This window comes from Meriones unguiculatus, chromosome 18 (assembly GCF_030254825.1).
Source record: "Meriones unguiculatus strain TT.TT164.6M chromosome 18, Bangor_MerUng_6.1, whole genome shotgun sequence".
NCBI lineage: Eukaryota > Metazoa > Chordata > Mammalia > Rodentia > Muridae > Meriones > Meriones unguiculatus.
In genome coordinates this window covers 36,824,461-36,836,502 of record NC_083365.1, presented here as the reverse complement: position 1 = coordinate 36,836,502, position 12,042 = coordinate 36,824,461, and the positions used below count along the sequence as shown (strand labels likewise).

Genomic DNA, 12,042 nt, shown 5'->3' with positions numbered 1-12,042 from the left:
CACACTCACACACACACACGGAGATAGAAGGATCGAGAGTTCATGGTTACTCTTAGGTACAGAGAGAATTTGAGGCCAGCCTGATCTACAGGAGGCGGGATCTCAGAAAATATTTGGGGTGGGAGCTGGCTTACACTTTTGCAAGTCCCAGCCCCTGATCTAGTGGACCCATCCTTTTGCATCCGAGGTGAACTACACATAATGGCAAGGTCCACATGATTCAGCTCAGTAGCCTAGAGGAGAAGCAGAATGAAGAAGCAGCTGGGCTCTAACAACCCCCAAGAGCAGTTCCCAGGGACCTTCCCCCTAAAGTCTCTGTCCCTCACAGTGTGCTTGCTACTTTGGGTGTTGTTCTTTCTTCCATCCTTTTCCACCCCTTTTCTTTTACCCCTTTCAACTCCCTAACACTAGATATGAGAGAAAAAAGGAGATTAAGAAAAGAAAAGAGCCTTGCATAAAGTCAAAGAGGCTGAAAAGGGGGCAACATTATCTCTGCTGATAGGGATGTCAAGTTCCTTGGTGCAGGTTTGATCTTCACCGTCAGCATATCAATTTCTTCTGGCTTTTTCTTTGCACACAATTACTTAACAAACCTCAGCCAACAGCCCCCTGCCTCTCAGGGTCCTGGCATTTATATAATTTCTGAAAAGTCCCCAGAATTTCAAATGTCACACACTTGCAGAAACTATCTGCAGCTGGCAAATTCATGGCCCTGCTAGAGCACAAGGGAAATGATAGTCACCTGCTGTGAAGCAGCCCTGGGATTAAAATGAAGACTTATTCCTATAATATTTCTGTGGCTTTGTTAGTTTGTTTTGAGACAGAGTTTCTTTGTGTAGCCTTGGCTGTCCAGGACTTACTTTGTAGACCAGGCTGGCCTCAAACTCGGAGAGAACCACCTGCCTCTACTTCGCTGAGTGCTGAGATTATAATCGTGAGCCACCACGCCTGTCTTATTTCTGTGTTTTTTCAAGTAACCAAAATTCTCACTACAATTGTGCCACAGCTGGATCCCAGCTTTTAACACATGGACCTCTAGAGGCCATTTCAGACTCAAATGATAGCATCCACATCAGAAGATGCAGCCAATGAATAATACTAGTAGTAGTGACAGCCACTGATGTTCACTGAGCATTTACTGCTTCTAAGCACTGTTCTCAAAGAGGAGAAAAAAAAAAAAAAGCAGCACTGTTCTCAGTGCTTTACAGGAATTCATCTAAGGTTCACAACTACCCTAGGAGGTAGAGTTAAAGATGGAAAACCACCTCTACACACACAGAGACAGTAAGTCATATATGCACACCAGGTGCCATTATTACAGTGACCCTCCCTAGACACAATCTGTGCTACTTTATCAGTCTATGTGACCATAAACTAGGAAAACAGGCTCACTTGTGTGTCCAAGCTATAAGAAAACTATGTTGACTGATCAACTATTCTGGAATGGCTTTTATTATTTTAGAAACATATCTCAAAACCCCAAAATATTTGTCCTTGCCAGGCTGCAGACCGACTGTTCATTTACAGTTTGATAACATCAACACCGACATTCTTAGACTATGACACTCCCGCTCAAGACCTGCATTTTTGGATTCACTTCAAAAAGTTTGTCTTAATAAAAGACATAAGCCGGGCAACTGATGGGCATCCAGGCGGAGCTTGCCACTTTTCAGCTAGGAGGCCTACCCCCTGCTGGGACCTTAGTGATTTCCACACTCACTCTGCCTGTGAGAACCAAGCCCTGGGGAAATGAATTTAAGGTGTGGTAAACTCACTCATTATTTCTTTAACCTGCACAAACACAGTCCTGGCTCAAAGGCGCCTCAGACTTTTCATTCATAAAGCTACTGTTTGACTCTACCTTCCTGTTTCGCAGACTACTTCAGAGAAAGTGGAATGCCACTGAGGCTGGAGAGAGATGGGACATTCACTGTTCTAAAATTTTAACTTCTCATGCAACTGTAAACCCACAAGTAGCTAGGCAGTACGCAGCAGCAGTAGTTGGGAAACTGCTACTATTGTCAACTGCCAGTCATTGGCAAGCTTGTCATACTATGAGAACTTAGTTCAGAGCCGCAAGCACAAGGAAGCCATTTGAAAATACAATCAAAGTCAAGTTTGCTTACAGTGAGGTCTTCCCACTCTCTGGGGACTGGGTGAATCTGCCTTTATTCTTTTCTGTAAGGCTTCATCAGAGCACTCCAGAGCTCCTTCCAGGCCTTGCTCAGAGGCATCCGGCTTTGACTCTCCTGCTTCACTTAAATGGGACTTGTCAAGGTTTTCAGACATCCTCAGTTAAGTCTATTTGCTTTCCTAGGAAAGAAAGACAATGAGCCAAACTTGTTCATGCCATGCCACTGACTGACTACTGGCAAACCCTTAGTCCCTGAGTTTCACTTTTCTCAACAGGCTTGCTAGGGTTTCATTCCTTTATACTCTACCTCAGTGATTAAACACACTTAGCCAATGACATCTGTAAGCCATCGAGAAGAACTGGAATGTCTGTCTCCTACTTCTGAGTATCAAGTCACAAGTTGGGGGTGTGTGTGTGTGAATGACAGAAGACTTAAACTGCCTGCTTCTGCAAAGAGTAGTGAGATTCAGTCATAAGTCTTTATTGAAGCTGGTGTTTCACTGTGTAGCCCCTACCGTCCTTGAGCTTTCTATGTAGCCAAGTCTGGCCTTGAACTCACAGTCCTCCTGCCTCCAATTCATAAATGCTAGGTCTGTAAGCTGTGCACCACCACACCCACCTGAAACATAGTCTTGCCTTCTGTGCTGAGCTTACAGGAGATGTCACCGGAAAGCTGGACCTGCTCACACACTCTTGCAATCCTAACACTTGGGAGGTGGAGGAAGGAACAACCTCAAGGCCAGCGTCACTAAGTGAAAACAAACAACAAAATATCAGTCACTGGAAATAATGCTGCTAGTGATTAGGTTTTAACACACAGATGTTAAAACAGATGTGGTGAACGGAAGTGCTATGTCTGAAATGTACTGGAACGAGAACAAAGAATAGACAAGGATACAGAGTAAACAAGACTGCTCTTTAAGCGACTGTGGTTGGGCTGGAGATGGCTCAGAGATTAAGAACACGGGCTGTTCTTACTAAACGTCCTGTGCTGAGGCGATGGATGGCTTCCTAGTCCTATCCTGTGGACAAAAGTAACTGGGAATGGAGGTTGGGGAGAGAGCACAAAGGACTAAGTTCAGATGCCCAGTACGCTGGAAATCTAGGCCCAGTACCAGGCCTGTGAGATACTCAGAGCTCATCTCTGGCTTCCATGTGCAGGTGAACACACATACACAACCCTTCCTCTAGATTAAAAAGATAATGAATAACTGCAGAGGCAGGTGGATCTCTGTGAGTTAGAGGCCAGTCTGGTCTACATAGTGAGCAGGCCTACCTACATAGGGAGACCCTATCTCAAGACCCAAACTAATTAGTTAATTGCGGTGACAAATTGTCCTGGCTAGACTCCATAACGTGTTAAAGGGAAATGAGTGAGGCATGTATTTTCAAGTAGTTGCTAATCAACAAAAGAACAGAAGTAGAAAGCTGCACGCAATCAGAAGGGATGTGACTGGGTTTTCATTCTATTAATTGCTGATAAGAACGTGAAAACTACCTGACACTCCAGTCTGAACCAGTCAATAAAGGCATCTTGTCAAAAGATTTATTTTATATGTATGAGTGTTTTTGCCTTCATGTATGCCTAGTGGCTGAGCTGGTCACAACAGGACACTGGATCCCCTAAAACTGGAATTACAGATGGTAGTAAGACACCATGTGGGTGCCGAGAATCAAAGCTTCAGCCTCTGGAAGAGCAGCCAGTGCTCGTGACTGCTGAGCCCCAGCTCAAGATCTATTTATTTTTATGTGGATGAGTATTTGCCTGCAGGTATGTAGAAGACGCCACCAGATAACCCAGAACTGGGGTTAACAGGTGGTTGTGAGGATGTTGGGAACCAAACCTGGCTTCTCTGGAACAGCAGCCTGTGCTCTTGACTGCTGAGCCTTCTTCAGCCCCATAAAGGAACCTTTTCATTACATTCAAGTTTTGGTTTTTTGTTTTGTTTTGTTTTTAAATCCTCCCCACCTTCTACTTTCAGGCTATTTCTAGTTAAGAAAAACAATGCTTCTGTATTTACATCACTGAAAATGACACTTTGAAGATCACAAACTATCATAATAAACACTGATTTGGCTTAATTATACACTTGGGGTGATAGTTAAAAGTATCTAAAGAAGTATAGTAATTTGTAAAGAGATTTGACACACTTCTGAACACTGGAAAGAAAGAACCATTTGGTCTAATGACCCAAAACCTCCAGAGACCTCTATTAAATAAAAAAGGTTACAGGGATTGAAATTTTTAGGCCTGTTGTGAGAGTCGGCCTCAACTGTCACTTGGTGACGACATGTAGCTTCAGTGTGGATTGGACCCTCTGCGAACGGTCTAGATTAGGCTAACTCGTGGGCATGCTTGTAAGAGATTTTTTTGATGTTCACGGAGATGGGAAGACTCTCATTCACATGTGGGCAGCACTGGTTCCTGAGCTGGGGTTCTGGTCAGACAAAAGGGAGGGAGGGAGCCGTGCATGAGCATGTCTCTGTTTCTTGACCATGAATGTAATGTGTCCAGCTACCTCATGCTCCTGCTGGACTGTGAGCCAAAATAATGCCCCCTTACATACTTTTTTTTTTGAGACAACATTTCACAACCCTGGCTAGCTTGAAACTCTATACAGAGAGCAGGCTGGTCACCACCTCACAGAGATCCCTCTGACTCTGCCTCTTGAGAGCTGGGAGTAAGGGGTTACCACCATGCACAGCTGCATTTTACCTTTCTAATCCAGTTGCATCCGTATCAGCATGTCTACCACCACCACCACCCCTGCCGCCGCCAAACACGTTTTTTTGGAGACAATCCCTCTATGGAGCTCTCTGGCTTCATACTAGGCCTTACTATGTTGACCAGGTTGGCCCGGAACTCTGAGAGAGCTGCCAGCCCCAGTCTCCTGAGTTCTCGGATGAAAGGCTCGTGTTACCACACTGACCCAACTTTTCCTTCCAAAACCCGTCTTTTCATTGTCCTAAATCCTACTAGAGTTCAGAAGTGCGACAGAACCAATGTATAGCATTACCTTCAGCTTGTATAAGAAACAAAATCACATCTAACTTTATCCTCTTCACAGGCCAAGACGCTGCCCAGGTGAGGTCATTCACTGGGTGCAGAAAGGAAGAAAGGCAAGACTCTCTGAAGCTCAGGAGACTGCCCCCAACACTCTGTTCAGGTTCTCTCTCTCCAGGGTGGATCCTTCAACCTTGTGAATGTTTACACTTTTCTCCAAAGTCCTGCAGGGCTGATTGTTAGACAGCTGGCATCCATCACTGCCATAATTCCGTTCAAATACGATTATTTAAATTGGGTTAGAAAGATGAAAACAATCCAGCCGGAGACAGATACGCTCACAGGGAGCCACATGAAACTCAAAAGTAGCATGACGCTGCTATTCTGAATAACAGGAAGAAGCTGAGAAAACCTTCCCAGAAAAGAGGACATGTGACCTATCTTTGAAAGGAGTAGAATTTCACCCAGCTATAAAGTGGGGTGGGGATGGGAGGTGAGAAGGGGCATGTTTCATTCCTCTGGCAGAACCATGGCACCCAAAATGCAAAAGTGGCAGGTGGTAAAGATGGGAAAGAAGTGTTAGGGGTCAGATGGGGAAAGTGTTAATTTTTACTTATAAAAACAAAACAAAACTGCCTAGATTTTGAATTCCCCAGGAGCCAAGACTAACCATATTCTCCACAAATGCTCTATTAGTATTATCTGTACTAGCCCCAATCCGGGCAAACAGATACCCATTTGTTGATAGCCATAAATCCCTGTGTCATCTGTGTGATGTCATTGTACTGGGAGAGGCTGCCCAAGGTGTTCAGGGCAGTACTGGACCCGCGGTGTAAAACTGCCAATAACTCTAGTAAAAGTGATCAATTTTTTTTTTTAATGTCCTATTCTCCCGTCACTACTCAAGTCCGATTCCGGCTCTTTGGAGGCTGTGTGGCTTCAGTTTTCTACAGTTAACGTGCCTCCTCATTTAATGGCTAAAACTACACGGCGACCACAGGCTGGCACACAACGACCACTCCACGACTGGCACCTATGCAATTAAAGCGCTGTACGATGCATCCGGGGGTCAATTGCTCTCATTCATTCGCTCAACAACCAGACAACCCTACCAGAAAACAGAGGGGAGGATCCTGGCACGGGGACCCGCATCTGTCAGAGCTGCACGCGGGGCCCCAGCTGAACACAAAAGAATCCTCCAGAAAGGGTCTCTAGGTGAGAGGAAGCCCTCTGCCCACCCGCGCCAGCCAGCCAGGAACCGCGTCCACATTCCGTTGTAAACAGCTGTTTGGGCGGGCGAGGGAGGGAGCGGCAGGGGCGAGCCCGGACTGCGGCCTGGGCCACGGGCCTCTCCTCCCAGCGCCGTCTCCTCTCCGCTTCCACTCGGCATCCCCCGGGGCCCGACCGCCGAGAAAGGCCAGTGCTACCCCCACCATCATCATCACCACCACCACGGCGCCCTCCCGCGCTAACCCGCCGGCTCCACGACCGCCCGGCTCACCTGCGACGGCGGCGGATCCCGCGGGGCGGGCGCCGCGGCGGGCGGGAGCTGGGCCTCGAGCCCTCCCGGGCCGCCTGGCTCGCCGTGCCGTCCTCCCGGCCGCGCTCCGGTGGGCAGCGGCCACGGCGACCGCTCCTCGGCGCTGGGGCCGTGGGAGGCGGGGTGAGCCTGCCCAGCGTGGGGCGGCGCCTGGCTCCTGTACGGACGGACGGGACAACTCGCCCGGCGTCACGCCGCGGCTCGGCAATCGGTGGCTCCGAGCTGGGCCTTGTTTAGGGTGCTTGTGTGTGGGAAGGCTGGCGCGGGGTCTGCAGCGGGGTCGGGTCGGGTGCCGGCCGCGGGAGCGCGGGGTCAGGCGGCTCCGAGACACTCACGCGGCACAGGGAGGCGCCATGTTGCTGTACGGAAAAGCCGAGGCGTGCCGCCTGGGGCTCGGGAGAAGAGTGAACGGAAAGGTAAGGTGCCTCACAAGCCACCTTTCCTGCCAGGACTTTGAAATTTTGAGTAGTCCATCATCTACGTCACCTTCAGCAGGCGGGAGTGCCAGCAACCCTCTTCCTTAGAGCCCCCTTTCTGTCTCTGGGCTCTGGCATTTATTCTCTCTCCAGAGTCCTCAGAACTAAACTATCTGCAGCTGGCAGAGAGCTCCTTTCAGAGCCAGCACGAGGCAAATAGTTTGCTGCTGTGGACCATCTGAATCAGTCGCATATCCCACACCTGGGTTAACACAGAAACCTGTTTACATATCATAACTGAGTTTTTAAAGACACCAAAACTTTCCATTACAAGCCATCCTTTTTCTTCGTGTGCTTCATTTGTTAGTGGTCTCTGGATTCCTTAGTTGGATGCTTTTATTTTCCTAGAAAGATAAAAACAAAACCCTGCCCAAACCCTAACTCTGGGGGTTTCCTTTTTTAGTGGGTTATGTCTTTCCTAGGGCAAAATAGTTTTTTGGCAACAGAAAAAGTATTATCTTTCAATTGAAATTTTAAAAACTATTTTGAATATTTGAAGCTAAACATATATTAGTATGGAAAAATATACCTATATTCCCCTTTCTCCTTATACATAAATTCAAGGTTTAAATGTATTTGTTTTTAGACACCTGCTGTGAAGCGGCTCTATATTTCCACACCTGGGATTAAAATGAAAACGTATTCCCATAATATTTCTGTGGGGTTTTTGTTTTTGTTTGTTTTTGTGTAACAGGGTTTCTCTGTGTGACAGAGCCCTGTCTATCCTGGAACTCCCTCTGTAGACTAGGCAGGCCTCAAACCTGCTTCTGCTTCCAAGTGCTGTGATTAAAGGCATGTGCCACTACGCCCAGCTCCGGTTATTTTTTAAAGAAACCAAAATTACCAAATTCTTACTACCCACTTGCCGCTGTCTTCCAAGTGCTGACATTAAAGGCATGTGCCACCATGCCCAGCTGGTGCAGAAATTCTAAAACTGTGTCATCTAAAAACTATATCGGTGATGCCAGGCAAGAATGGAAAGCTTTCCAGGTGATTCAAACATGCAGCCAGAATGGAACACAGACATCTACCTTTCTTGAAGAGTTTCTAAAACTAAGTCTTCCTTGGAGAGGCTAGAAACAATACCAAAACCATTCTATTTAGGGAAATTCATCTGTTTTTTGTTTTTGTTTTTTTTCAAGACAGAGTTTCTCTGTAGCCCTTGCTATCCTGAACTTGCCTTGTAGACCAGGTTGGCCTTGAACTCACAGAGATCCACCTGCCTCTACCTTCTGAGTGCTGGGATTAAAGGCATGTGCCACCGCTGCCTGGCCAGGATGATTCATCTGTAATCTTTTCCCCCTAAATATTATAAACACTCACTCATGTGCCAGTTTAATCTGTGGCTGTAAAGACTGGAAACTCAAATTAACCTTGAGATAAAGGCAGCTCAGTGCCAGGCTGCATTTGGAGGAAGAAAAGTTAACAGATGTCCTGGAGGTGAGTTACTGTCACCCCCTGGGAACACACAGAATTTCTTGTTTCTGGTTTCTCAGTGTTGCTCCTTCATGCTTTAGATTTGCCTGGGTAGAAGTTCGCCAGCCAAACTGGCTTTTGCATAAAGCCTGTCTCATTGGTCTACAGGAGGCTGCCTTTGGATGAGGTGCTCAGCCTCAGTCTACCCTGCCGAAAGGAGGCCAAGCTCACAATCACCTAAACATGGAGTACTCACGTGGGGTTGGGCCCCTTAGCAGGCATCATGGATGAATGAGAGCAGAGCTGACAGTATGGACAGTTCTAGTGAGCCAGCACAGTTCTCCAAGGTTTTCAGAGTGGTACTGGTGCTATGGCTTAAAGTTCATAATGTCTTCAGAAAATGATAGATTTAACATTTGAATATCCTGTTCTTGGGCTAATGAGCTGGCTCAGTGGGTAAAGGAGATTGCTGATGACCTGAGTTTGATCCTCACGGTGGAAGAAGAGTTCTGAATCCTACTCCAAATTGTACTGATCTTGACATGTACGCTTGAGTGCACACACACATGCATAAATGTAATATATATTTTTTTTATTTTTTATTACTCTTGAGGTAAGTCACCCCCACCCTCCCCACACATATCCCAGACGAGATCTTGCTGTGAAGCTCAGGCTAAGCTGGAAGCACAACCTTCCTGTTTTCAGCTGCTGCAGTACTGGGATTAGACACAGGCCATCTGGCTTTAAACTGATTTTATTAGAATTTTTCCATGGAATGATCATTGTTAGAATGTTGCTTCTTCAAGAAGCATGAACAAGTGCTGGAGCCATGGCTCAGCAGTTAAGAGCACTGACTGCTCTTCTACAAAGAATCTGGTTCGATGCCCAGCTTCTACATGGCAGCCCACACGGCTTATACCTTCAGTTCCAGGGGATCTGAACCACTCACACACGAATTGTGCACAGACATGCAGGCAAAATGCCAGTACAAAATAAAAGAATAAATAATAAAAAATAAAAATAAATTAAAAAAAAAGTAAATAGAAAAGCACGAACAAGTTGGCATGGTGGTGAAGGCCCATAATCCCAGCACTCGGGAGGCAGAGGCAGGCAGGCTACTGAGTTTGAGGCCAGCCTGGTCTACAGGGAGTTCCACAGACTTACACAGAAAAACCCTGTCTCAAAAAAGCATGAACAGTGCTAGCAGTTAGAAACTAAATGTTCCTGTCTTTTCCTGAAGGTATTAGTTCTCACAGCCAAAGATTCATGCTTTAGTTATGTGCAAAAAAAAGATTGCAAAACAGCGTGCAGCTGCTCCAACTACGTGGGTCTCAGTAATCTCCGTAGCCTTGTTCTGAAATCTATCATGATCTTTTTCTTTCACCACTTTTTTAAAAAAGTGTTTTTATATGCATTGGTGTTTTGCCTTCATGAATGTCTGAGGGTTCCTCTGGAAGTGGAGGTAGACAATTGAGATGCCATGATGGGACTTGAACCTGGGTCTTCTGGAAGAGCATCCATGCTCTTAATCGCAGAGCCATCTCTCCAGCCCTTCTTTTATCACTTTCTTTCTTTTTGTTTTTCGAGACAGGGTTTCTGAGTGTAATTTTGGCTGTCCTGGAATTCACTCTGTAGACCAGGCTGCTCTTGAACTCAGAGATTCACCTGCCTCTGCCTGAGTGCTGGGATTAAAGGCATGTGCCACCAGCGCCCAGCCTCTTTCACCACTTTTACAGCTTTTTCTTAATTGTACTCCAAACCTAGCTTTCCTAAGATAATTGGTATCATATATATTATAGTTGTCAGCCTGTTTGAAAACTACCTGCTGTTAGTTTCATCAGCAAATAAGAAGTCACCCATCGTATGCCAGCAGATTGGAACACTATTCAAGTTCTCCCTACCACTTTAAGATGTTTCCTATTACACTGATTTTGTACGTGTGTGTGTGTGTGTGTGTGGTCACCTGTGCTGTGGCACACAGGTGAACAGAGGAAAACAGAATTGGTCCTCTCCTACCACATGGGTCCTGAGGATTGAGCTCGGCTCATCAGGCTTGGTGGCAGGTGTCTTCATCCACCAAGTCATGGCGTAAGCCCCAAGTGAAATTAACTGGGAAGTAGCTCAGTCAAGAGTGCTTGCTTGGCATGCATGAAGCCCTAGGTTTCATCCCCAGCCTTGCTTACACTGTGTGATGGCACACACTGCTCATCCTAGCCCTTGGGAGGTAGATACAGAAGGGTCAGTCCAATGTCTTCCTCAGTTACTTTTGGAGTTTGAGCCCAGTTCACACCTGTAATCCCAGCAATCCTATTGAGATGGGAAGGGGGCAAATTGCCTAGAAGCTAGAGCCAGCTGGCCTAGAGTATGCAGAAAGCAAAGCCGAAACAAGAGACTCCACCTCAGAAACTGGCAGGAGAGAACCAAGTTGCAAAAGGCAGTAGGCCCCTGGCCTCCACATGTACATCCCAGAACACTCATACATGCACTCACAAAGAAAAATTAGGCTAAACAAAAACATAAAATTCAGTCTCGTAAAATGTTAACAGAGGAGAAAAAAAGATTTCAGTTATATTACAGTGGTATTTTATAGTACTTGTCCACTTAACATGCCCAGTCAGTGTAGTTAATCCAAAATAATCATTACGTTGGTAGCTTAAAACCTTCACTCTACAATTTACAAGAAATACTGGACACAAAGGAAGTGAAAGATTAATGTAATTGCCAAGTCAGTTGATTGCAATTTATGAACACTGTTTGGATCCCTATTGGAATAACCCTGAGAAGCTGGAGCACAGACTGCATATTGGTATTAGTCTTGACATTAAGGAACTGCAGAATTCTGACAGTGATTAGCCGTTGTTATTTTTGTTTTTGAGACAGGTGTTTTTAGCCCTGGCTGTCCTGAAAAACTATGTAATAAGACATCCACTTGCCTCTGCCTCCCAAATTCTGGGATTAAAGGTGTAAGCCACCACATCCTGCTAGTGATTAGGTTTTAACACTTTGGACAGATGTGGTGAAAGGGTGTGCTATGTCTGAAATGTACCAGAATGAGAACAAAGAATGGACAAGGATACAGAGTAAACAAGACTGCTCTTTAAGAGACTGTGGTTGGGCTGGAGAGATGGCTCAGAGATTAAGAACACGGGCTATTCTTCCTAAACGTCCTGAGTTCAATTCCCAGCAACCACATGGTGGCTCACAACCATCTGTAGTGAGATCTGGTGCACAGGTATACATGTAGACAGAATGCTGTATAAATAATAAATCTTTAAAAAAGAGAGAGGCTGGTCAATACTGTGGGCTTTTGTTTTTTTGAGACAGGATTTCTCTGTGTAGCCTTGGCTCTCCTGGACTCGCTTTGTAGACCAGGCTGGCCTCAAACTCACAGTGATCCACCTGCCTCTGCCTCTGAGTGCTGGGATTAACCTCGGACCATGCCTGGCTGGTTTATACTGTTGATGTGCACACG

The 12,042-nt window shown here is 46.0% G+C and overlaps 1 protein-coding gene across 3 annotated transcripts in view; it reads right to left on the bottom strand.

Annotated features, from left to right (window-relative positions):
* The window catches only part of Tcp11l1 (t-complex 11 like 1), a 32,975-nt gene extending 26,194 nt beyond the window's left edge, over positions 1 to 6,781 (bottom strand). Inside the window, exons 1-3 of one of the 3 annotated variants that reach the window (XM_021646365.2) lie at positions 6,640 to 6,781; positions 2,754 to 2,882; positions 2,127 to 2,313 (exon numbers count right to left, since the gene is read on the bottom strand). In XM_021646365.2, the coding sequence (XP_021502040.1) occupies positions 2,127 to 2,289 (163 nt within the window). In that variant the 5' untranslated portion in view covers positions 2,290 to 2,313; positions 2,754 to 2,882; positions 6,640 to 6,781. Of the gene's footprint in view, positions 1 to 2,126; positions 2,314 to 2,753; positions 2,883 to 5,151; positions 5,391 to 6,639 lie in introns of those variants that run through there. The other 2 variants (XM_021646366.2, XM_060372085.1) reach the window with 2 other exon arrangements.
* Between the last annotated feature and the right edge of the window lie 5,261 nt (positions 6,782 to 12,042).